At 35.1% G+C, this 27,770-nt stretch overlaps 1 protein-coding gene across 14 annotated transcripts in view; it reads left to right on the top strand.

Moving 5' to 3' along the window:
* DGKB (diacylglycerol kinase beta) overlaps positions 1 to 27,770 on the top strand; it is a 778,174-nt gene that overhangs the window by 37,083 nt on the left and 713,321 nt on the right. For all 14 annotated transcript variants that reach the window (XM_050783043.1, XM_050783039.1, XM_050783037.1 and 11 more), the window contains exon 2: positions 25,736 to 25,992. In XM_050783043.1, coding sequence (XP_050639000.1) covers positions 25,923 to 25,992 — 70 coding nt within the window. In that variant the 5' untranslated portion in view covers positions 25,736 to 25,922. The remainder of the gene's footprint in view (positions 1 to 25,735; positions 25,993 to 27,770) is intronic.

The raw sequence follows: 27,770 nt of genomic DNA, 5'->3' as shown, positions 1-27,770 counted from the left end.
AAATGAACATCCACATTTAAAAAATATGGAACAAGTGAACATCCACATTTTTAAAAAAAACAAACAGAATCTAGACACAGACCTTATATTCTTCATAAAAATTAACTTGTAATTAATTATAGACCGAAATATCCAATGCAGTAGTACAGAAATCTTAGAAGATAAGAGAATACTTAGATGACCTTGAATATGATAATGACTTTTTAGATACAACACCAAAGGCAGAGTCCATGAAAAAAACTGATAAACTGAATTTCATTAAAATTAAAAGAAAAACTTCTGTGAAAGACAATTTTCAGTGAATGAGAAGACAAGGCACAGACTGAGAGAAAATATTTGCAAAACATGTATCTCATAAAGGACTTTTGTCCAAATTACAAAGAACTCTTGAAACTCAACAATATGAAAATGAATAACTCAATTAAAAATGGGCCAAAGACTTTAGCAGACACTTAGCCAAAGAAAATATACAGATGGCAAATAAGCATGTGAAAAGATGCTCTACCTCATATGTCATCAGGGAAATGCAAATTAAACAACAGTGAGATATTACTACACACCTATTAAAATGGCCAAACTCTGGAACACTGACATCAAACACTAATGAGGATGGGGAGCAACTGGAACTCTCACTCATTGCTGGTAGGAAGTAAAATGTTATAGTCGCTTTGAGAAACAGTTTGGTGGTTTCTAACAAAATGAAACATATTCTTTCTGTATGATCCAATCATTAAGTGCCTTAGTATTTACCCAAAGGAGTTGAAGAATTGTTTCACAAAGATCTTCATATGAATGCTTTTAGCAGTTTCATTAATAAATGTCAAAACTTGAAAGCCACCAAAATGTCCTTCTAGGGTGGCTAGATAAATACATGATGATATATCCAGACAATGGAATATTATTCAGTGCTGAAAAGAAATTAGCTATCAAGCCATTAAAAGACATAGAGGAAACTCAAATGGAAATTACTAAGTGAACAGCTATATATTATATGATTCCAAGTTTATATAACATTTTGCAAAAGGCAGAATTACAGAACAGTACAAAATATTAATGTTTGCTAGGGGTTGGGGGGAAGAGGGATAAATAAGTGGAACAATATGCATTTTTAAAGCAATAAAACTAATCTATATAATGAAGAATACAAGTCATTACAGAATTTGTCCAAACCCATAGAATGTCTAAGAGAGATCCTAATATAAACTACGTACTTTGGGTGATTATGATGTCTCATTGTGAGCTCATCAGTTGCAACAAATGTACCACTCTGGTGGGGAATTTTAAAGAGTGGAGGCTATGGATTTATATGGACAGGGATTACATGAAAAATCACTGTACCTTCCTCTTAGTTTTGCTATGAATCTAAAATTGCTCTTTTAAAAAAATTAAGTCTTTAAAAAATAAGTCTATGCTTCTCTTAGCCAGGACTCTTGTGTTGGAAGTAACCTTCCTCTATTCCACTTCTCATCTCCCTTCTATTATTATCTGTATTTTTGTATTCATCTCCGTTTCTTTGCTTATACAGTGAAATGCCTTATTTTCTACCTTAATTCATGGAAGTTATGTTTTCAGTGGTCTCTTTAGGTTTTACTTTTTCTTGAGTACATTTCAAATTATTCTGAGCCATACAAAGTCCTCTGTCCCTCAGAGGACTCTCTCATTTTAGCTTAACTCTATTCATGGTCTTCTTTTTACTCAGCACATGCTCTTGGAGTAGTTATCTCTCTTATGCACATCAGGACTCCCAAATCTTTAAATTTGACCTCTAACTCCACCCTGGATTACCACTCTGGCATTTAATCATTCTCACTGTATATGATAGTTTGAATATTCTACATAGAATCTACCAAAGTTTAGCCAAGATACAGGAACCATTTTAGACATTTGGTAAAAAAGACAATGGAAAAAGAAGCCAAACAGAGAATGGCAACAGCGGGAAGCCACTAGTACTTTAGGATTGAAGACAGTAAAGAGAAGTTTTAGCAATAATCCAAATGTTAAAGCTGTCCTGGGGGAGCTTAGTCCACAGTGGGATGGCCAAGAAGGTGAGGAGCTAGAATTATTTTGAGATGCAACCAACTGCCAGAAATAGAACTATCCGCATGCAGGCAGGGCAAGAGAGAAAGAAATACCTTGAGAACTACTACTTCCTACGCTTCATTCCTATGAGATAGTTTGCTAAACCCAGATGTCAGGGGAGCCCAGGAAATGTAGCAGGAGAAAAGGCAATGGAACTGAGGATAAATAAGCAAGAGCTGGGATTCACAGATAGAGAAATGCAACAAAATTTTTATTAAAGTCAGTTTTTCTTAACCCTAACACAAGTCTGTTGCTCCTCCAGAGTTCCATTAATGGAATTAACATTTACATGGGTCATCTTGATCACATTTTAGTTCACCAATAGGTCATCAATTCTTTATAATTTTAACTCTGGAGTTGCCTTTTCCTCTTTATCCCTCATCTCCCCTGCTATGGCTTTTGCATCTACGCTTAATATGTCTCTTCTAGTATCCATGCAAGGCATTCTCATTAGCAGCTCCACCTCCAGTCTTTCCTTAAATGCCAGCAGAATTCTGTCTGGAAAATGAATGAAACCATGAGATCCTCCCACTTGTATTTTAAAAATAGTTACCCATCCCTAAAGGATTAAGTCTTACGACCTGATCTGGCTTCTGGCCCCACCCACCCCCCCCTTTTCTTTTTTGCCATCTTGTCTTATCCCTTTGTCCATAGCCTCTGCTCAGTCCCATTACATGGCTTGTAACACCCCTGACTGTTGTACATTTCTCTGTCTTTAAGTATATTGTTCTTTCTGCCTGGCTAATCGCTACTGCTTCTAGAGGATTCTGCTCTGATATCCTATTTTCTGTGAAACCTCTTCTTTAAAGCCTGGAATCAATTGTTTCCTATCACTCAATATGCCTGGGTATAACTCTATTTGTATTTTTCTTTCTATATTCAAAATATATATATAACATTTATTTCCAATCAGACTGTATAATTTTCAAGGGCAAATATTGTGTTTCATTTACCTGTGTATCACTAGAATTTGGTAACAGGCTAGGCCTGTTGTGGATGCTACATAAAGGCATATTGATTGAAGGGTGGTGCATTTCAAGTGCTCATATGATCCTTTAAGATAGCTCTACTCTGATTACGTGGGTGTGTTTGTATGCGTATGTGTATGTTTGTTGTTATTGTTTTTTAGTGAATATTTGACATAGATTCTGCTATTTAAATGACTTAAACACAACTAGGAAAACACAGAAACTTAACTGTACAAAACTATTATGTGAAATAAAAATACTATAATTATAAAACAACAAATACAATTGGTTATAAATTTTCAAATAATTTCAATTTTCCAATGTCTTTTTTTTTTTTTTTTTTTTTTCTGAGACAGAGTTTTGCTCCTATTGCCCAGGCTGGAGTGAAGTGGCGTGATCTTGGATGATCACAACCTCCACCTCCTGGGTTCAAGGGATCTCCTCCCTCAGCCTCCCTAGTAGCTGGGATTACAGGCATGTGCCACCACGCCTGGCTAATTTTGTAGTTTTAGTAGAGACGGGGTTTCTTCATGTTGGTCAGGCTGGCTCGAACTCCCAACCTCACATGATCTGCCCTCCTTAGCCTCCCGAAGTGCCAGGATTAGAGATGTGAACCACACCCGGCCTCCATTTTTAAGTTAAGATTTTTTTTTAAATTTAACATATACTGCCCCAAAGTCATTCTTACCACAAAAAAAGTGAAAAGTTGATGAGGTGATGGATGTGTTAATGAGCTTGATTGAATCTTTCTATAATGTATAAGTAGATCAAAACATTTCATCATATCCCATAAATATACACTATTATTATTTGTGAATTACAAGTTAATAACTTTAAACTATATTTTAATTCACATCATAGCATTTTAATTTAGGTACCAATATAAATATGTAGTATATGCCCATCTCTATTGTGTTTACAGTGATTTTCTACTTTCTCCTATATTAAAGTGATGTGGTTTAGAATTAATATAAACAAAAAATTTTCCAAATAGTGTATTGGGAAATTTTAGTTTTATAGTTAATTCTAAATTATTTAATTTTTAATATAAATATTATTACTTTCTTGAACATAGTTTAAAAATACGACTAATACTTTTTAAATCTAAATGAGAAAAATATTTATAAAACCTAAAAGACACAGATGGTTAGTACCTAACATAAACTACTATATTAAGAAAATTGGTAGAAAAAATTCAAAACTTTGAAGAGGCAATTCACACACAAACTCACACACACACAATTACAAATGCTCAATAAATATAAAAAGTTTCACAACATCTCTAAAATGGAAGGTGATACTATTTAAATGGTTTGGGGTTTTAAACTACCACATAAAAATAAATTAAAAATAATATTATTAAAAATAATATCAAGCATTTAATTTGAGCCCTCCACCAAAACCAAATCTACATTTCCTGACTTTTGATACAAGTGTTCCTATTGTGACCTCTTACAGTATCTAATGTAAAATGAGCTCTGTCGAAAGTCATTTAAAATAATCATTTCAGAGCAAAAGTATAGAAAAAAAATCAAAGGTTAGCATACTAAATTTTGTGGCTGTATAATATGTTTAACATAGTAGAATTAAAGTAGCTGAGAGAAAACACAAATATCCAAAATAATTGAATGTTGAATGAAGATGTAAAATTGCATTATATGTTAAAAAACAGTGAACAATTTGCACAGAGAAGTTATAGGGGTTCTTGATTCTTTTCTTTTGCCTTTTTTCTCTTTGAGTTCTGTACTTTTAAATACAAGCAAAAAGCATTTAGTCCGTATATAAGGGAGGCAACAGAGTGTAGTGTAATTACAGTTGGCTAAGAGTTGAGACTCCTTTATTGAACTCTAAGAGTTTGAATTCTGGTTTCATTGCTTATTAACTGTGTGACTTTTGGCACACAATTTAAACTCTTCATGTCAGTTTTCTTATCTGTAATATGAAAATAATATTACTATAATACCTCACCCAGAAAGTTGTTATAACCACTAAATAAACATAAATTCTAAAAAATATACTTAGGTTGTAGAGAATACTTAAAAATCGTTAGCAGCTGTTGTAATGTACAGCATGGTGATTATAGTTAAGAACACTGGATTATTTACTTGAAATTTGTTAAGAGGGTAACATTAAGTGTCCTCATCATGCACATACACATACATACACACAGTGGTAACTTTGTCTGGTGATGAGTGTGTTAATTCGATTGTGGTCATCATTTCACTATGTGCACACATATCAAATCACCTCCTTGTATGCCTTATGTATACACAATTTTTATTTGTCAATTTTACCTCAGTGAAGGTGAGGGGAAAGAAAATAAGATTATCAAGTTCATTAATAGCTAAGGAAGCAAAAATTTAAAATCACAATATCATCTCATATGTATCATGTCGACTAAATATAAGAAGTCAGATATTATCAAGTATTGGTTATAATGTGGATCAGTGGTAAGTGCTGATGGTCATATAAATGAGAAACACTCTTTGGAAAATGGTGACGCATCACCTTACAGGTAGAAGAATGTTCCTAAGAGCATTTCCATAAGAACAAATCTTGCAAGCAGCTCAAATGTCCTTCAACAGTAGAAGAGAATAATTAAGGTGTATTCAGACAATGGAATTGTCACAGCAGTGAAAATGAAGGAATTCAGTTCTATGCCTCAATGTAGATGAATCTCAAAAAACATAATACTGAGGAAATGAATGAAGCACAGACAAATAAATAGAGTATGATTTCATCACTGTAAAGGTCAAAACAGGCAAGGCCATAATAGGTGGTAAAACTATATAGATAACCATAAAAACATAATGAGAAACAGTGTGAAAGGGAGTGCTCTAAGAGACAGGCAAACAGGTCTCTAATGTGCTGGTAATGTTCTATTTCATAAACCGAGCAGCAGGTACAAGGGAGGGTATTTTATTATTTTTCTTCCAACTTTTTATATAATTTTATACATTTCCTATATGTAAAATATATTTCACAAGTGAAATGTTTAAATAATTAAAAAAAAGATCAGCTATGTTTACTATATTTGAAAGTTTATTGCTTTTTTTTTGGTTTTTATTTGTAGCCATATCAGAAATTTCTTAAATATGGATTATATTGAAAGTCAAATATTTTAATTCGTTTTTATACTTAAAAAAATCTCTGTAGTACTGGTATTTTCTTTTTGAACATATAACTGAGCAGAAATAGTTTTGTACATCTTATTGGATGCCTTATGGTTGGAGAATATAAAATATACAAACAGTATGATTTATATAACAAGTATGGTGGTCAGAGAATTTCAGTGGTCTAGAATTTATTATGCACATATGCCAGATACCTGGAAATACAAAGAGATTGTGTGAAAATCACTCAGGTTTTGCATTCTGAGTCTGAATTCTCCCTATATTGACCTCTTACATCTCTGCTAAGAAAGTGATTATTAATACCAACTAATTGCCAGGGATATAATGTGACATGCAGTGTTTATGAAGGACATACACTGTGTCTTTTTTAATTCTCAGAAAAATCTATTATCTTAATATTTATAATTGTATTTTCCTAAGAAAATGTTGCAAAATCTATAAATTTTCAAGGTATGCACACATATTCATACAGTTTTGCACATAAAATCAGGTTGTTCAAAGATCCCCTGAAAATATACATGAACAACTTAATGCCATAGGGAAAAGTCTCAAGCCAAGGAGGTTGTTCTTGCAATCCTCTAAACATAGTATAACTGTGTGCTTTGAAACTCCAAAATCAATAAATAACTAACAGTAAAAATCATCTAATTAAAATTTTTCTCTAGATAAATATTCAGCCACTGAAATCTTAAGATTTACGTATTACTCATTTATAAGAGGTGACAAAAAAAGAATGGAACATATGTCTTTGGAAAATTATAGTAAAATACCATTTTTTAAATCCTCTCTTCCTTAGCTACTTATCTTGGATTTTGTCTGCCCTTCATGAAATAATTTCCTGAATATTAATTTATTAGGCATCAAGCATACAATACAAAAGAAATAAACATTGGGAGACATATATGAATGTATGAAATTGTCATCAAAATTCAAATTTGGTCTAAGAAACACTTATGTTACAAGGCAGGTGATAAATTAGAATGAAAGACATTTTTGTAAGAAAATGCTTACTTATTTAAAGATTTGAAATCTAAAATATTTTTAAGTGATTTATGCTCTGAAATTTCACAATTTCTAAAATGATATTTTAAGTATACGTTATGCTGTCTTTTTTAGTCAAAGGCAGTATTTAACAAGGAAAATAGTTGGCATATTGTTGTTAGAGTATATCACGTAAGTATGAAATGGCAGAGCTGAATTTTCCATTATTTCAGTGCTTAATGAAACTGTTTTCTTTATGTCATTTTGTTTTCAACAGTGAAAAATCAGTAAGTAGGTATCATCAAATTGCTTCTTATTTCTTAAGAAGAAAACTTTCTGGGTCGTATTGCCTAACTTTTTATTTCTGGGCTTTGGGTACAACTTTGGGAAAAGTTGGTGCTATGTCCATTCAACTGCCCATGTTGTGTATTATAAAGTGACGTTATTACACAAATGGGATCATTGGTTTTAACACAAGCTATTGTGAGATGCACAGTTATGCATTTCAGGTATTTGCATTTAGTCAGGGAAGGAGGTAAGGGGAGATAGGAAAATATTTATTAAACAACATGTAAATTTCATAATTAAAATTCCGAAGTAAATGTTGCATCAAGATAATGTAGTTGCTTTCAGTGGGTTGGATAGAGAATGGAAAAGAAAATTTGTGAATTCCAACAACAACAAAGAAAACAAAAACCCTGAAAATGTGTATTTTCTCCCATTCTCAGCTTTTTATTTTATACCATTGCTTGTATATCTGCTATAACCCACTAGTTACCTCTTTCTCACTCTTGCACATTCTAAAGATAGAGTGCAGTATTCCCCTGTACTTGAGCTCTCTGCTTCACCTTTTGAAGTCGTTTTCTTATCTTCTTTCTGACTCACCTATATAGTCTGTTTCTGACTGAACAAATATATCTAATGAAGTAATAACATTTTGTGGCTTTCACATATTGCTGAGAAATCAAATCTCATTACTGAGACTGACAAAGGAGCCTCAGACTTTGACTCTGCCTCCCTTTTTACCTTCCTCTTTTCTTGATATTCAGGTCTTTTGTCCAGGTACAAATCACTTTTTTCCCAGACTTCAGTTTCTATTTCCAACATCCACCCACAGCGCATACTCTCTGCCTCGATCATTTCTTGATTACTGATCATGACATTTCTGCTGCCTGGAATTTGCCTTCTCTCATGTTCTCTCTTTTGCTCCTGGTGAACAACACATAATCTTAGGTCAAACTTTGATTCCACTTCCTCTTTGTAGGTTTCTCTAATCACTCTAGTTAGAATTACACTTTCACCTCTATGCTTCTCAAGCATTCTGTTATTTATCAAGCTGTCTCATATAAACATGAACATGTTTGTCTGTTTTCCCTAATAGACTGAGATTATTGAGATCTGAGGCACTGCTTTATCATGTTTACTTTTCCCAGAACCTATGACAGTGACATGCACTTGTCACTCAATAAATGTTTGGTTAGGATATCCGTACCCTGTTTTGCTAGCTAGTCTTTATCAACTGCCTTGATGATTTACTTTGTCTCTATCTTTTGGTCAATTACCTACAACTCCTACTAATATCTCTTGGCTTTCTATGGATCTGGTTGATCTTTCCCTTTTCCTCTACTCCTTGATCTCTTACCATTTGACACTGTGACAACTTAATATCCCTCACGGTGCTCTGCCACCTAATGATAATCCACCTTCTGCAGGCCCAGCAATTACTGCATAACCCTTTGAAGCTGCCACCCCACTTAACAAACCTTGTTTGTTTCTGCTCCACAGGGCAATATCTTAATCAAATGTGGAGGTTATTGTCCCCTTTTACAAAAGTCTTTCATTGCTTTTGCATATATTCATATTTTTCTGTACATATTTTCTATTTTTATTTTCTCAGAAGAAATACATTCATATCCTAAAATGAGTAAGAGAAAAGTATATTCATATTTTTATTTGATGTGTATTACTATTTATTTTCAAAGTCCTACAGTTAAATTGTGGTCATTCTTGAACATAGATATCTGCTGTAGACAATTTGACTGTGGCAATTAGACCCAAGAACATAAACACTTTGAAATACTGGCTGTTTCCCGTGAAGCATTATATTGTGGCAAGCATTGTATTGTGGCAATTTAAAGCAAAAGAGAAGCCCTCAAATTGGTTCCAGGGTATGTTTTTAAACTGCTGAATGTTAATATCGGAAAACAGTTTTACCATCACATACCCATTCCTCACTCCTGCCATGAATATCCATTTGCATTACAATGAAAAATGCCGTTATATGTGACTGGAATATAAGCTTTAATTATGGCTGAGAGCTACTATCCTTTGAGCATTTATTATAAAGTTTCACCAGTCAAGTAAATAGTTATCCATATGGCCAAAGATACATTCACATTGGACACATATTTTCTAGACTTCATGTTTCTTAACTGAGATAGTTAAAACTGAATGTGGTGTGAAAAAAGTGTATAATAAATTATAAAATATATATTGATGCATTTAAATAAAGTAAAATTTAAAATCCTAACAAAAAAGGCACCAACTAGTACCACCAGCTGAAAAATGCTTTAATCAAAGAAGCTATATATGAATAACCCCTATATAGAATATTTGATGTTTCAAAAAGCACATAAGATATGTTTAGTGTTTTAGAATTTGAAATATGGAAATTAAAACAAAAGTAAGATGCCATCTCATAACCATTCTATTACTTTATGTTTTAACAAATTACTACAAATTTTGCAGCTTCAAACATCCACTATTTATTATTTCAGTTTCTGTAGATCAGGAATCTGAGCCTGGTGCAGGTGAATTCTCTGCTTAATATCTCACAAGGCTGAAATCAAAGTGTTTGTGGGCTGTGTTCTCATCTGAAGATCTGACTAGACAAAGATCCACTTTGGGGCTCCTGCAGGTTGTTGACAGAATGTATTCCCTTGAACCTGTGGAATTCATAGAAGCTCACTCCTTCAGCGCCAGAACACACACACACACACACACACACACACACACACACACACAGAGAGAGAGAGAGAGAGCAGGGGATTAGATGGAAGAGAGAGAGAGAGAGAGAGAGAGAGAGAGAGAGAGAGAGATCTTACTTGCTGCTTCAATTCTCTGACCTCTGGACCTTATTTTTAAAAATTCATCTACTAGATGGAGTTCACCCAGAATAAGCTTCTTTCAATGAACTTAAAGTCAACTGACTAGGAATTTAGATTGCACTTGAGGTTGTACATATAATGTCATCTAATGCAGGGAATGACATCCCATTCATGTTGCCATGTTCTATTGGTCAGGAACATGTTTCAGGTTTTACCCACATGCAAAGGGAGGGGAGATGATGTTAGGGGTGACTCATGGGTGCTTACCCTAAGGTGTGTTCCCCATACTCATTTATGGGCAAACACTTAAGAAGCTGAGTAAAGTAAGTCCAGTTTGAGAGGAATTTGGCAGCCTATAATAAAGCATACCCTAAAACCCAGTAATACTATGCATAACAATGTATCCAAGAAGTGTGGGTGTGTTTATTGCATTATTGATTTTAATAATGAAAAAATAAAAATAAACTCTAAATCTTCATTAATAGAATACTAGATGAATAAATTACACACACACACACACACACACACACACACACACACACAAAATGAATACTTTCACTCTACAGCAGTGGCATCAATGAGCCAGAGCCACATAGACTGATATGAATACATCTGAAAAACTTGAATAAAAAATGCAAGTTGCAGAAAAAGGCCATCTGACACAAGTTTTATAAAAGTTCAAACATGTAAAATGGTACTATGAAGTGTGGATAGTTTATATATTATACATTCAGTAAAAGAATAAAGGAAGCATAGAAATAATAAACAGTAGTGTTAACATCTGGAATTTAAAAGGTGTGAGTTTTCTGTGAATGTGGAATAAAATGTAGGCTTACCAATTGAAAAAGCATCAATCATCGTTGTATACTTTTATTTTTGTATTTCAATCAGAATCTTATTTCAAACGATAGTTCAGGATCTTTGTGTTTTCTGTTCTACTGAGATAGTTTTCAAATTTTAACCTGGAATTTTACAACTCTTAGAAATAAGCCTCAGGAGACTAATAAGGAAACATTCATAAGTTGAAAGTGATTCACTTATGGATTCCTTATAAAAAGTATTCTTAATGCCATTAGACTTATATCTGACTTTCAGATCTGATTTTATCTGTCATTAAACTTGATAGGCATATGTGCTTCAAAAATTCAAGTGCACTGTAGAGGTTTAGGAATATGTTAATTATTAGTATTTGTGTGTGTGTATATATATATATATATATATATACACACACATTATCTAAGTTAGTATATTGTGACTAAATACTACTAGTATTATTAGAAAAGTAATAATATTTTAATATAGTATGTCCTACATACTGTATGTTAAAGTTTTATGTTTCTATTATTTATGATATATTACTCAGGATAAATATTTTTTAAAGGCATTTATGAGTTGCTCTTCACAGAAATAGAATGGAAGTTATATCAAAAGTCATATCTAATACACATCAAATAAGGTGTTAATATTTAGGAATAAAAATGAGGACAAGAAATTAAATATGAAAAGAATCTGGGCTTTCCAAAAACATTATAATCCAAAGAATCTTTTGGTAAGTAAAGCAATAACTGAGACTTTCCTTAAAGAGCTTACCTATAACCTAGAAAGGCAAAATGCTGAATCAGCATCTGACAAAATGTGTGCGTATGCATGGGGGTATGTATGTATTGCGTGTGGGTGTGTGTTTGTGTGTGCCTGTGTGCATGCATGTGTGCTTATTTGGGTTGGAGGTCAGCTATGTCTGTTGGTCAATGGAAATATAGATTTATGTAATGAAATTTTCAGTTCTATATCTTTTTTCTAGTATGTCCTACTGTTATATATAGCACATATTTATAATAAATGCCTCAAGATTAAAACTATATACCTAAGTAGAAGGGATATATATTCTGTTTCTGAAGGAACCTTGAAGAAGGAATCTGTTAGTTGGAAGTCAATGTCACGGTGTGATTTAGGCTCTCCCTGGATTTCCAAGTGGTGCTAAATTTAGTTCATTCTAACCAGGAGAGGCTGAGGCATGCTATTTCTCTGCTGATCTCCAAACAGCTGCTGCTGTTCACCAATCTTTTTTTGAGATAGACCTAATTTAAAATATTACAACCTCATTTCACACCTTGAATTTGTCTTAAAAAGGAGTAATTTATTTCTAGTAGCTTTTTTTAGAAACCTACATTAGAACCTTTATAATACGGTTCAGTTTTTTAGAGTTTCTGTTCATCTGAAGGGTGTCTCTTGGGTTCCCTTGAATGCATTACATCTCATCATGCAATTATTCCATTTCAGAATTTGTTCATTTTTTAAAATAATTATTTGGTTTTAAGAGCTATTACTTGTCTTTTTCCCTTCATCTTGGCCAAGTAACACAGAGTAGACCAATTTTATTAATCAATCAGTTATTTTGTAATTCTGTGGATAAACTTCTATAGATTAAAAAGAAAATCATGGCTTGTACTAATAACCCCTCTTTCAGTTCTGTCCCTACTACAGGGGTCCCCAATCCCCTGGCCACATACCATTACTGGTCTGTGGCCTGTTAGGAACTGGGCCGCACAGCTGGAGGTGAGCAGTGGGCCAAGCAGCATTACCGCCTGAGCTCCGCCTCCTGTTGGATCAGCAGCCGCATTAGATTATCATAGGAGCACAAACCCTATTGTGAACTGGGTATGTGAGGGATCTAGGTTATGTACTCCTTATGAGTATCTAATGCCTGATGATCTGAGGTGGAACAGTTTCATCCCCAAACCATCTCCCTCACTCCATAACCACCTGCCTCCACTCACCATCCATGGAAAAATCGTCTTTCATGAAACCAGTCCCTGGTGCCAAAAAGGTTGGGGGCCACTGATCTACTATAATAAACATTGTGGCAGGCACTAAGTGGCTTACACAACAGATTTAGTCCTCCTGAGATCATTTGTATTATCCTTTTGCTCACCATGAGAATGAGGTATAAAGAATTTAAATATCAAAGTGACAGTTTTAGGCAGATTAAGCTCCAGAGTTACCTTACTGAAATGTCACATGCTAACCAGTTCAGAGTGTATGGCTAAATTATATATGTTTAAGTTTGCAAATTGCATATAATCCTATAGGTAACATAAAACTATTAAAAGATGCCAGATGAGGAAATCACATGCAGATAGACTTTTAGAAACGGTACTTTGATTTTACTGCAGATAATGAAATAAAGGGAGCTTACTGCTAATGAGTCAGGCAAGATGTGATAAAGGTATGAAGTAATTCAATGACCAGAGGGATAAAAGCAAAATATATTTTGCTAATAGAATGTCATGTGAAGTTTCTACCAATTACCATTTTATGATAATTTTTCTTTTTTTTTTTTTTTTTTTTTTTTTTGAGATGGAGTGTCACTCTGTCACCCAGGCTGGAGTGCAGTGGCGTGACCTCGCCTCACTGCAACCTCCACCTCCTCGGTTCATGCCATTCTCCTGCTGCCTCAGCCTCCCGAGTAGCTGGGACTACAGGTGCCCACCACCACACCAGGGTCATTTTTTTTCTTTTCTTTTCTTTTTTTTTTTTTTTTTTTGCATTTTTAGTAGAGACGGGGTTTCAGCATGTTAGCCAGGATGGTCTTGATCTGACCTCGTGATCCACACACCTCGGCCTCCCAAAGTGCTGGGTTTATGGGCCCGAGCCACTGCCCCCAGCCCCGATAAACTTTAAAGAATAATTATACTTCAAAAATTTCTGAAACTCACTTCTCAAAGTGTTTGCAATTTATGGTTTAAACATTCCTAGTCATGTATAATTTTTTTTTAAATCAAAGCATGCTTAATATTCTATCAAGCAGAAAAAGGCAATATTATAGATTTTAGTACTAGTAACAATACAGAAAATAAGTGAGAAAATGATATTGTAAATGTTTCTTAGTGGTGTATTTGGTGAACCAGTATGCACATGAAAGGTTTAAGGCAATGGTTTTAGAAGAAAATAAAACCATATACAGTCAAAATATGTATTTTTCTATTGGTGACATCTATGCCTGTGTAAATTGACTCCATTTCTCTGTTTTTATACTGTGATTTACTATAAGCATTATTTGTTTCTCAGTGCAAACATCAAATATCATTTGATAAAAATGTCCCTCACGTACTTCAATAGTGATTTTCCTTAGGCAATTTTGTACTCTGTCTTGAGGTTGAATAACAGCATTAGAGCAGATTATTTTCCAGGGATTAAAGGTTTGGAAGATATTAGTTCCTTGCCAGCAATCATCAGTTTCCAGGAAGTGCTCATTACTAAATTTATTATTTTTTAATTAATAGAAAAATTTGTATAATTGGTTAGCACATGAATTCCTAATTCAATACAAAGTCAGAATACGTATTATATCATAGTTTCCTTGGGAAAGTAGTTTTCCATTGGAAAATTATTTTTAGTAAGTTTCTGTTTTCTTAAGCTGGGGATGGAAAATAAAGATAAATTTATCAACTTGCAATAATCAACATTCTAGGAAATATCTGTTTCTGTTGAAAAAGCCCCAGGTCAGACAGATTGAGGAAGCCATTCAACTGTGTTCTTCCTTAATTGGTATTCTATCCTGGTGGGGAAGGAAAGAGTTATACTTTATTCACAGTCATTTTTTTTCCTCTTCATTTGGGCTCATGTTTATGAAACGTCTTTATGAAAGACACAAACAAATATAACAGAAGTAATAAAACATATCCTACAAAATGGATCTTCTCTCTTTCTGGGGTTAGAACCTTTTTCTTTTTCTAATGTACTATGCTTGATTTCTGTTTTTTATTTTTTGACTTTCACTATTTCAGCTAATCCTCTCTGTAAAGTCCAAAGCAAGAAGAAAACTCAGATTAAATATTTATGTCCAACTCCCAAAGCCCTTATTCTTCACTTCAGAGGGAGATGAGAATTGATAAATAATATGCACCTGGCTATATAATGTAAGAATGATAAATTAAATTAAATACACAGACACGAACACACACTTCTTTCAGTATATGCTAAAATGTAAAAACGGTAACAATAATAACTTAATAAATTAAGAGTTAAACATACACACATACCTACTTCTGTCAGGGCATGCTAAAATACAATAATAATAACTGGAATAGTAACAGTATTTTAATTTCATTTTAAATGTGTCAAATGTTGCCTGAAGTAACTTGTTCTAGTTAATATTGCATAACCAACTACCAATAATAAGTGCTGTAAAATAATCGTTTTACTGTGTTTATAGATTTGGTAGGCCAGGAATTCAGAATGGGCATAGTAGAATTGGCTTGTTTCTGTTCTTTGGTATCCTGGTAGCTCAGCTGAGAAAACTTCAAAGTTGGAGAATGGGGCTACTAGGCAGACAGCTTGGGCTGCAAGCATCTGAAGGCACCTTTACTCATATTTGGGGGTGGAAGCTGGCTTGTCAACTGGGACTTCAGCTGGGCTGTTGCCTGGTATACTTATACGTGGCTTCTTCAAGTGATCTCTTCACATGAGCTACTTTGAGCATTCTTAGGATATGTTGGCAAGCTTCCAAGAACAAGTATCCCAAGAAAGAAAGGCTGAAGTGTGTGACAATTTATGATGTATATACAGATATCATATAGCATCACTTCTGCTATAAGTTTTAGCTTCAGAAAGTCATAAAGGTATTTGCAAGTGCAAGGGGGAAGCCATAGACACCACCTGCTGAAGAAGTACAATAGTGTTCCTGAAGACCATGTGAGATGAAAGATATTGTATCATCGTTCTTGAAAAATAGGATCTATCATAGCATTTTACATTATTTCATATTAAGAAATATTCTATCCCTATGGGTAGAATCTATCCTTATTTTCACCTAACCTGCCAGTCTCAATTCTAAAAGATGTTTTAAAATCATATGTGAAAAGCAAGAGAATAGAAAATTCACTGGAAATAACTTTAAGAAGAATAAAATAATAAACCAAATTCAAAATCTTAACTTTAAAAACATACACAATACAAAGCTTGCTATATTTTCCTCTTTTGCATCACCAAAGATTTCCCTTGAAATTTTATTTTAGATTTTTTGTGTCAGCAGAGTCCAAAAATAACAAAATTATGAATTTTATATTAAGCCACCCACATACTCCTCTAAAAGAGTTTAGATTTCCAGTCTTTTTTCCTCGTATATGTACTGTATATATGTCCACTTTCAATTCTACTAATAAAAGCAATTCTACTTGTAAAAGCAAAGAGAAAATAACTATTATTGAGAATCTCTTATTAGTTAGTATTGTGCACGTGCTATTTCTTTAAATGCTAATGCTCTGTGAAGTGGGTGGTATTATCTACTTTTCATGAGAAAGGAAATTGAGGCTCAGATTTAATGATTCACTACACAGTGAAGACACATAGCTCAGAAATTGAATGAGGATGCAGGTCTATTTGACTCAAATGTGTAAGAATATGATTATTTGTCCTTTAGATTCCTTCATCTATAAATTAATCATTAAAATTGTTTAAAATTGTTATAAATTGAACTACAACAAGCTGATTGTTATAGTTCTCAGTTAATGAATAACAATATGCATTGACTTTTAACTCTGTCTGCTGTTTTTACCTCATGCCTTTAGTGAGATCACTTCACCACATTTTTATGTAATTTTTTCATATCCTCACACTGTTACTTCCCTCTTCCCCCATCATTTCCTCCTAAGTCAACTCTCAGTTCATCACTAAGCCTTATACATCATTGAGAAAACAGAAATAATCAACCGGACATCCTCTATTTCCTAAACACTAAGTCCACAAAACTACTCATCTGTATCCATCCTTAAGATTAATTTTGGCTCTCACAGACTTTCTGGGACTTACCTCCCCCTCTTTTCTAAGTAGTTTAAAACACTACTCAGCTTCTCTCTCCTGAAGTTTGAATCAGTCTCACTAATAAACTCTTCTCATTAACTTTAAAATTGATTCCAGTAATTTCTACAAGAAAAAAAAAAGTTTCTTGATTTCACATTTTTTCTCTGGATAGCTACTTCTCTCTCTCTACTTCTCACAATCACACTCTCCAAGGGTTGATGAGTCAGTCTTCATTTCCTATACTCAGTTTCACCATGCCACCTTTACTATCTAACGTGCCCAACTTCAAAGAAATTGCTATTGCTAAAGTTGCCAGTGGCCACCATGTTGCCAATGGATGCTTCAATTGTCATTTAGTTGCTCAGAAACTTTTGAAAAGTGTCTTCTAGTCTCTCCTTGGTGGATTCTTTTCATTCCCTTCTGTTGTCTTTTTTGACATCATATTCTTTCAGTTGCTTTTAGGGGACGGGCGGGGGTAGGATAAAGTAGGGGAGGACTTTTTTCACCTCTAATCTCTAAATAAAAGAACTCGTCTCCTCAGAGTTTTGTTCTGTGTGCCTTTCTTCCACTACACTCTTGCCCCAGATGTGATGGACAGTGTATATTTTTCCCCTTTAGATCCTCCATTATCCTTGTCTTGAGGCTCTGTGCCTCAAGAGATTGTTTGAAATTGGTGAGACTGATCAGTGGTGGTCTGTGTCCTTGGCTTATGGTGAGGTTTGGTCAGTGTGAGGCACTGGAGGAGAATGGAGATTAGGAGAAGGATAACATTAGGGAATTTATTACTCCACCTCATGCCCAGCTAGGACACTCCAAAAAGAAATGTGTCCTGTTATCAAATGAAATGACTCCTGTCTCAGTCCATTTTGTGCTGCTCTTAACAGAATTCCTGATACTGTGTAATTTATAATAAACACAAATTTATTTTATAACAGTTCTGGAGGCTGGGAAATCCAAGATCTAAGTGCCAGCATCTGGTGAGGGCCTTCTGGCTGCATCGTCACATGCTGGAAGATGGAAGGGCAAAGGGGCAAAGGAGGCTGAACTTGCCCTTTTATAATGTCATTAGTCCCATCTAGAAGGGCGGAATCTTCCTGGCCTAAATACCCCTCAAAGGTCCAACTTGTTAATATTGTTACAATGGCAATTAAATTTCAATATCAATGAGGGGGACAAATATTCAAATCATAGCTCCTCCTATCAAATGACCCTCTATATACAGCTATTCTGGGGTTCGTTAGCTAAAACATCCTTAGTCCCTTCAGGAGGTTCAATAAGTTTCCTACTATTGCTAGTTTAGGATACTGCATTAGTCTCTAATAACTTTCCTTACCTGTCCACATTTCCTAAATAATCTTTTCATTAAACTCTTAATTATCAATTTTAAGTGTGCCATCTGTTTCCTACTGGGATCCTGACATGTGGGATTCTTCACTAGGAAACAAATACCAAGATGGAGATAGGGATGCAAACACATATTAGATAATTATTCCTATGAAACATAAAAAGGGGGAAAAAACAAGCAGAGTTAGGCAAGGAAAGCTTTCAGATTGTAATACAAAACTGATGCTTGTGAAAACAGAAGGGGATATGCAGGATTGGTCAGAAATAGCCTCAGACCCCAGTGCAGACCTGATAAATTTTCAACCAGCCCACTGGGGAGCTCTGGAACAAAAATGGACCATTTAAGGGGTCTCCACTGGACAGAAATATCATGGCCCTAGTACATCCATCATCTTTTTGTTATTGATTCTTGTCTGGGAAAAATGTGACCTCAGTTCAAAACCTAAGTTGACTTCTGAAGACAAGAAGAAGTATAGGCTATCAGAAGTACAGACTGCTAATTGCAGTCTTCGCCCTGAATGACAAGTTCTATCTTGAAGCAGAGCTTAGGGGCATAGCTTCTTTGTTACCACATCAGGAGAACAGCCATTCCCAATTCTTGAAATATCATCTATACAGGAAACTCATAATATTTTACCTATCTCTTATCTTAGCCTAAGCTTAACTCAAAATCTACTAGTACATTCAATTCAGATATATGATAATCATCTCAACTTCAATACATCCCAAAACAATATAGTGATTTTTCTGTTCTCATCAATCCTGGTTCTATTCTAGTATTTGGAAATTGTTTAAATTCTACTTTTCCATTTCCAGCACTCAAGCCAAAATACAGGAGTCACTCTTGATCCCCTCTTTCCTCACAGAACTTATCCTATTCATTATCAAGTCCTACTTCAAAAACATGTCTTGAGTTCAGTTTTTAACCTTGATCTTTATTGCCATTCCCTAAAGCCACGAGCTCTCACACAATATTGGAACAGCCTCTTAATTGGTCTTCCCTCTTCCATTCTTGTCCTATTCATATCCATTGATTAAAGTGGACTTCTTAAAATATAAATCAATCATGTTAATCTGCACAAAAATGTTTCAATGGTTTCATAATTTACTTATGACAAATTGTACTGTCCTTAACATGGCCTCTAATAATCTCACTTATGTAGCTCTTTTTAATTTTTTTGGCCTAATTGTGTTCTCCTCTACTTCTTGCTTACCAGGATCCAGTCATAACTGACTTCTTTAGAAATCTTATAATATTTGAAGTTTTTTTTTCTTTACTTCTAAGTTTCTGCTTAGAATGTTTTTAATCTTCATTCAAGTTTACAATTATTTAACTTTTATCAGTTAGTTTAAATAAACCTTGCTCTCTGAATGCTCTCTGAATCTCTTAAAGGAAATAAGGAGTTGCTGTTGTGTTATAGACTTTGTTGCCTTTTTTTCATATAAGTTATCACAGTTTGCATTTATTTATGGGCGTAGTTGGTTTAGTTATTGTAGCTCTTTCCCACTAAACACGATTTAATAGCTCAGGTATCATATCTGTTTAGCATAACACTACATCCCCAGGATCTGGCATGATGCCTTGCATCCCATTCATTGGGTCTCAAATTTAGACTTCTTTTTATGGTTAAATGAACAAGCAATTATAAACCAACCTATAGAATTTATATTCCATGTAATTTCATCCTACTTTTTCTTCAGCAATTCTATAGTTTTTATTTTGGCTCTACATCCTTTCCCATCCCTAGGATTTTTTTTTTCTTTCTGTTGGAAATCTTATAGTTTGGAGTTTATGACCCTTGAGACCCAGTATACATATATTCTTCAGTGTGTCTTTTTTTTTTTTCACTGCAAATGCCGCCTCCCAGGTTTGCCATTCTCCTGCCTCAGCCTCCCTAGTAGTGAGTAGAGAGTAGTTGGGACTACAGATGCCCGCCACCACGCCCGGCTAATTTTTTTGTATTTTTAGTAGAGACAGGGTTTCACCGTGTTAGCCAGGATGGTCTCGATCTCCTGACCTCATGATCCACCTGCCTCCGCCTCCCAAAGTGCTGGGATTACAGGCATGAGCTACTGCGTCTGACCTAGTGTGTCTTAATGTTTATTAACTTCTCTTCAATGATTGAAGTCATGGCATACTGACTTCTAATAATTACTTATAAATTTACACTTGATGTGACTCACAGATAATGCATCCAACCCAACAGATTGACTCTTCTAGATATTGCTTAATGGCTTCTTCATGAGGAGGTTGATTTCTCCCCTAATTATAGGGATTGTGTTTTAGCCCAGGTACAATGGCCCAAAGAGTCTTTTTCAACTCTTTCAATGCAATTATTTCCTGCTACAAACTAAGCAAAGCGGCACATCCACTGACTAGAAGGGAAAGCCAGAATTAGACTGCTTGCTAAAAGCCAGCAAAGTACATCCCTCCTGACGCTCATTTTATGTACTTAAAGAAAGAATTCTGCAGGGGAAGAGGAGATTTGTGAATGCACCATAGGGAATCTCAGCTGAATATTGTCACATTCTTTCTACCCATTTATGAAGAGGCGGAGACTGTAAGAATGTGCTGCCATCATTTTCATTACCTTCTGAGGCATGAGATATAGCTGTGCCTCTGTATTTAAAATTATACATGAAACATTTATCTTTTCATAGGTTTGTGTATGCCAATTCAAATAGTAAAAAGATTTGACTAAGAAAAAATTCTTCACTTGTACCCCACCCTTATTTTTACTATTTAGCTACATGTTACATCACATGATGAGGGTTAGAACTATGAGAATTATGAGAAATCAATGGCTTACACTAGAAGAAAGGTGAGAAAGAGAGGATTTATTCAAAGCATTTTGGTATTGGAATAAACAAAATCCAACAGCCAAAGTAAATTTACTGTGAGCCCCTCAGAGATACCATTATTTTGTAAATATCACATGTCAAAATGCAAATGGGGTAGATCAATCCAGAGAAGCTTTTCTTGTTACAAAAAGTGAAGACCTAAGTTGACCAGGTCATGCTAAATGAAAGAAAGTTAAGTAGTATTTTTGTTAGATATTGATAAATAATTTAAAAATATACTTGGTGGTCATGTGTAAGTGTTGTTATGGTAAATTGGTTAGCTGACATCACAGGGCGTCCCTTGGGAATGATGCGTATTTATATGGAGTTAGTTAAAAAAATTCACAAAATGTGAAATAATGCCATCCATTTTCAACTCTAAAAGCTTTGTACCCTGAAAGTGCACTTTTTTTTTTTTTTAAATGCCCATTCAGTTGAAGAAAATGGATGTAGTCCCTAGGAAAATTGAAGCCCAGAGTGACTTCTGTTCTTGTCTCCTTTATGCACTATTTTCTCTTTCTCAACCTCAGGCCTCCTTCTAATTAATTCTTCCACTCAAACTTTTCTTTATGAACAAAAAGGAAATAAGTGAATTCATTCAAGAAATACTTATTGACCTGAGACTATATACCAAGCACTCTTCTAAGCACTGGGAAAACAGCAGTGTATAAATGAATAAAAATCCCTGCCCTCCATGGGGCTTACATCATGTAGTATAGGACAGGATGGTGATGCAGAATCTAACATACAGTTTGGATGAAAATCAAGTGCAAACCTAATACTTTTAGTTGCTTTGTCCTTTTTGTGAAATTCCATCAAGGCTCATAACAACTTATATTTCCCCTAATTGTAGTGTGTGGAGACAAATGTTAAATAATATACATAAGTGAAGTATTTGATGTTAAAATATTATATTCAAAACAAATTTTAAAAATGAATGAAGGGATGGTCTGTATAACTGTACAATTTAAAATTCAATAACCAAGTGAGCCTTGATACATGGTTAGCATTCCTATACAGATCAAAGGATGACAGTTCACCAGTCATTTTAAATTTAAATTTCTCATAATGAACTTAATGAACTGGGGGATATTTATCTTCCTTCCTTTTCTTTGTTTGTTTTTTTTTTTTTTTTTTTTTTTTGATACAAGGCCTTGCTCTGTCACTGAGGATAGAGTACAGTGGTGCAATCAAAGCTCACTGCAACCTCTACCTCCTGGGCCCATGCAATCCTCCCACCTCAGCCTCTTGAGTAGCTGGGACTACAGGCACATGCTACCATGCCCAGCTAATTTTTGTATTTTTGGTAGAGACAGGGTTTCTCCATGTTGCCCAGGCTGGTCTAGAACTCCTGAGCTCAAGTGATTCACCTGCCTTGGCCTCCCAAAGTGCTGGGATTACAGGCTTGAGCCACTGTGCCCAGCTGGGGGATTTTAATAAATTTCAGAGTAGGTTTCCAGGTGGAAAGATATAATTAAGACAATTATTACAATTATAATTGATTAATTAACTTGTTGTTGGTAATTTGTCAGACAGGCCTCAGGAATCATCCTAGTTCATGACCATCCAAGGACTCCAAGGGGGTTTGGGAAATGGCCATGTTAAGAAAGGGAGAGACCTCAGGGAGTGAGTTAAGAAGCTATCACAACAACGCAAGTGAGAGAGAAAGGAACTCATTGAAAATACTGACATTTCAGAAACGTAAGAGTGATCAGGTTTGTGGGGTTTTTTGTAGTCCTTCCCCTGAGGATAATGCCCAAGCCTCTTTATTTAGTATTGAAATCCCTTCAAAAACAACCTATTGCTGGTTTCTCTTATGGATATGTGCTCCAATCACTTATACTTACAAAAACAGGTGGTGGACCAAATTTACTCCCTAATTAGTTATTTGCTTACCCCTGTCTAGTTTATGTGGGCCTCCTATCCTTAATATATAGCTTCCATATAAAGTTATCTATTTAGTACAAGAAACTTCTGGATTTGCAGCCAATATGTCACCATTTCAGGTAGTAAGGTGGAGGAAAAGAATAAAAGGTTGCTTTAAAGGGCACTTGCCAGCAACTATTTCCTCTAACAGAACTTTTCTATATGCTTCACCAACATCTACTTACATCTCATTGGCCACTTCTTCATGTAAGGAACCTGGGGAATTCAGTCATTTAAACAGATTTATTTTTACCATCTTTCTTGTACCAAGTAAGCAAAAGAGAATGGATACTGGGTGGGCTTGGAACAGTCTGTGCTACACCTACTAGATTCAGTCACCAGTGTCACTTTCTCCATTTGTCAAAAGGGGAGACTATTAGCACCTACCTCACAGAGTTGCTTTCTGAAGATTGAATGACCTAACACAGTAATGTGATTAGGAGAGTGCCTTTTGCTAACTGTAAGTTCTCAATAAAGCTGACACATTGTGGAGTAACATTATTTTCATCTTTTATATGTTTTGATCTTTGCTCTATCTTCATTGCCTAGAAAGCTTTCTGGCAGACAGCAAGGCTCAACAAATATTTGAATAAACAAACTGTTGTTATCACCAGTTAAAATTTTTGCATTGTTGGCAATTAAAAACTTACTCTGTCTCACTTAATCCTTGACTTTAAAAAAAAAGTTATTAACATTTAACTAACAATAATTGTATATATTTATAGGGTACAATATGATGTCTTGGTATATGTATACATTTAATCCTTGTTTTTTTTTTTTTTTTTTTTTTTTGAGATTGGGCCTTGCTCTGTTGCCCAGGCTGGAGTACAGCAGCATGATCACAGGTCACTGCAGTCTCAACCTCCTGGGCTCCAGCAATTCTCCCACCTCAGCTCCCCCACTATTCCCCCGGAGTAGCTGAGACCACAGATGTGCACCACTACATCCAACTAATTTTTTTAAAAAATGTTTTTGTAGAGAATGGGGTCTCATCATGTTGTTGAGGCTGGTCTCAAACACCTGGGCTCATTCCATCCTCCTGCCTCAGCCTCCCAGTGTGCTGGGATTATAGGCATTAGCCACCTGCCTGGCCTTAATCCTTTATTAAAAGAATATCACAAGCTCCTGGAAGTGACAAGATAGCTGGAGAGTCAGGTTTAGATAGGAACGAGTATCCAATTATTTCTGTTATGATTTAGGTACAGCTGTTTTCACCCTGTCCTTGAATCATTCCACTCAACATTTAAAGCCCTGGAAAATAGGGTGTAATGTGCAAATGTGACAGAATCATCTGTCTCCCTTTGGTTAGAGGACAGAACACATCATTTCACAGTCCCACCAAAACTGCCTGTAACCGGAGAGAGACAGAGAGTTAGGATGAAATTAGTGTGAAAGATGAAATCAGCAGAAGGAAACTGGGTGGAAGATGTCCACAATTGTCATTGCATATCCCCATTCTCTTTTACTTGTATTGCATCCCCAAACCCATGGTTGCCCCTGGGAGAGAAAAGAGAAAAGATATCCAGCAATTTGGCCTCTGTGAACACATCAATATCATCATTTTCCCCATTGTATAGTAAACTACCATATTGTAAAACAGTGCAGGGATGTGACCCCATGAGACCAAAAAGAACAGTTTTTAAAGGCAAGGATGACAGGATTTGACAGTGAGGTCCCGGGGTTGATATTGGAAGACAGTAAAGAGATGTTGAAGAAAGGCAAGGTACTAAGACCAAATGAGTCTTGTCCGTAGAAGTACGGTGACTTTAAGTAATGCCATATGTAATGACATAAATAAACCTTGCAATGATTATAATTTTACAAATAATTCTTATGAAATACTTCATTTTCTATAAGGAATACAGTGCCAATCTGGCTGATTATTGAGCAATTGATTATAGTCTCGGATAAAAACGTTGAAACCAGATGGTTTTTCATTTTGTTTGCCTTTACAGATATAGCCAGTAAATGTAGGTCCATGACAACCTAGAGATTTATTTTAAAGCGTGATTCACAATAGAATCATCTACTGTCATTACACAAGTCTTTCAGACATTTAGAGTTGCTTTAGTTGACCAATCTTTTGGATGTTTTTTAAATCATAAAACTAAAACTTTATTTCATTGCTAGAAAAAAAAATTATATGACTTCTCCAAAATTAATTCATATGATTGGAAATACATATACTAGTGCTGATGAACATTCCAAGCAATTATTGGCAGTCTATACTGTAAACTAGCAAATCATATGCATAGGGAGCTAGAGAGCTTGTTTTAGCCTCCTTGGATAATTTAGGTCTAAATTTTATATGTAATGTTTACATATTTAAAAATTGGTACAGACTGATAAAAATGATACCACTGTCTACTCTTGGAATGTGGAATTTGTAAAACTGGACATAAAAATTTACATTTATGAAAATGTAATTTATAAGATTCTCTTCACAATTTGTACTCTTAATTTATATGATTTAAAAAATATTTAACATTCTGTACCTTGACATTTTTTTTCCTTTGTGCAATCATGTTAATCTTTTTTTTTTTTTTTTTTGCAGTTCTTTAACACATTATTGAAATTACAAACATCCAAAGCAGTTTCATGTGGACAGATTGCATATTTTGAAAGCCTGAGATATTTTATCATGAAACACGCCATGTGGAATCTTTGAAGCATAGATCTCTGTGCAGCAGCTGAATAAAGAATCTTTCACCTGGTATGTAACAGAGCTTCTCACCACCACCATGACAAACCAGGAAAAATGGGCCCACCTCAGCCCTTCGGAATTTTCCCAACTTCAGAAATATGCTGAGTGTAAGTATTCCTATTGAAATTATGAGATTATTTGACATTTGTGCTAGACAAAGTATCATTTATTTCTAAGAACGGATCATAGATCCCGTTCATCATGGGGATAGATCCAGGTCTGCCTTTTGTGTTTACAAGTCAGGTTGACTTGAGACTACCTTTCTGACATGAGAGAAAGGAAAAGATAAATTAAATCAAGTATTACATCTTGCAGGAAAGGAACTAAAATGTTAGATGCAAAATTAGGCTTGGAAAACACTCTAGCTGTAATAGAAATAAAGCAGAGGATGAGACAGCCTGGCAAAATGGAGAGTGGTAATACTGTAACAGACAGGGAGAAGGACAAACAGGGTGCAGTGAGTGAGAAGGAAGGAAAAAGAGAAGAGAAAAGCAATGCTGTTCTTGAGACAGTATGGTCTGACTCATAGATATCAAGAGGGAGGGAAAAGGGAGATGTGTGTGTGTGTGTGTGTGTGTGTGTGTGTGTGTCTGTCTGTCTGTCTGTCTGTCTGTTTCTGTTTGATAACCTAGCATTTCAAAAGAGAGTAGGCAGTAGGGAGTCATAGATACATTATGGAATTAGAATCAGATTTTGTAAAAGAAAGAGGTGTCAGGACCTCAAGTAAGGACAACACAACTTTTTTAGTGTGTGCATTGATACAAGTGATAGGCTATGATCATTCACTTCACTGTAAGTTTTTTTTTTTCTTCTTTCTTTTTTTTTTTGAGACGGAGTCTTGCTGTGTCGCCCAGGCTGGAGTGCAGTGGCGCAATCTAGGCTCACTGCAAGCTCCGCCTCCCGGGTTCACGCCATTCTCCTGCCTCAGCCTCCCGAGTAGCTGGGACTACAGGCGCCCGCCACTGCGCCCGGCTAATTTTTTCTATTTTTAGTAGAGACGGGGTTTCACCATGGTCTTGATCTCCTGACCTTGTGATCCGCCCGCCTCGGCCTCCCAAAGTGCTGGGATTACAGGCGTGAGCCACCGCACCCGGCCAGTTTTTTTTTTTTTTTTTTTTAATATTATTTCTTTGCATATGTAGAGTAAGATTTTATTTATAAGAATTTTTTTTTCCTCTAGATGATCAGGAATACATCTATTTCATAAAGTGACTTTCAACTATAAATATGAACAGCAGTTGATTCATGTGTTGAAGAGAGGAAAAGAAACAACTGATTAATAGCAAGCACCAAAAGGCTTGGAAAATGATGAGTACAGAAAAAGCAATATATAGAGAATGCAGTAAGAATAGTAAGAACAGAAAGAATAACATGGTGACAGGGAGAATAAAATGAAAGTAGTGGAAAGGAGAAAAAGAACCAAACAGCACATGATAGTGAAAGAGGTAAAAATTAAGGCATCTGGGCGACTTGTGCAGAAAGATGTTGTGGGATATAAGAGATGTGTATCAGGAATGAGTTGAATGATATTATAAAGTAGAAGCAGAGAAAGGGGTTAAACACGTATTGGGACTTAGAACATGAAGATAGATGTGATGGTAATGGTGAATACTATCACTCACTTTTATAGAGTACATATGATGAGCTGGGAACACTAATAAATGCTTCATGTATATTATCTGAAAAGACTAGTTTCAAGGGTATTCTAGAACCTTCCTAATCTGTGGATTGAATGAGGGTATGAGAATGCTGCTGGGTATTTGTAAGGAAGTTCAAAATCTATGATTTCATGGGCATTTTAAAAAACTTTTAGGAAAATGCCTATGACTATTGATTGAGTCAATAATAATAAAACTATGATTACAAAATATATGATATTTGGAAA

The sequence above is a fragment of the Macaca thibetana genome, chromosome 3 (assembly GCF_024542745.1).
Source record: "Macaca thibetana thibetana isolate TM-01 chromosome 3, ASM2454274v1, whole genome shotgun sequence".
In the NCBI taxonomy this organism is placed as follows: domain Eukaryota; kingdom Metazoa; phylum Chordata; class Mammalia; order Primates; family Cercopithecidae; genus Macaca; species Macaca thibetana.
Note: the sequence above shows the minus strand (reverse complement) of the source record. Positions and strands in the feature narration are given on the sequence as shown.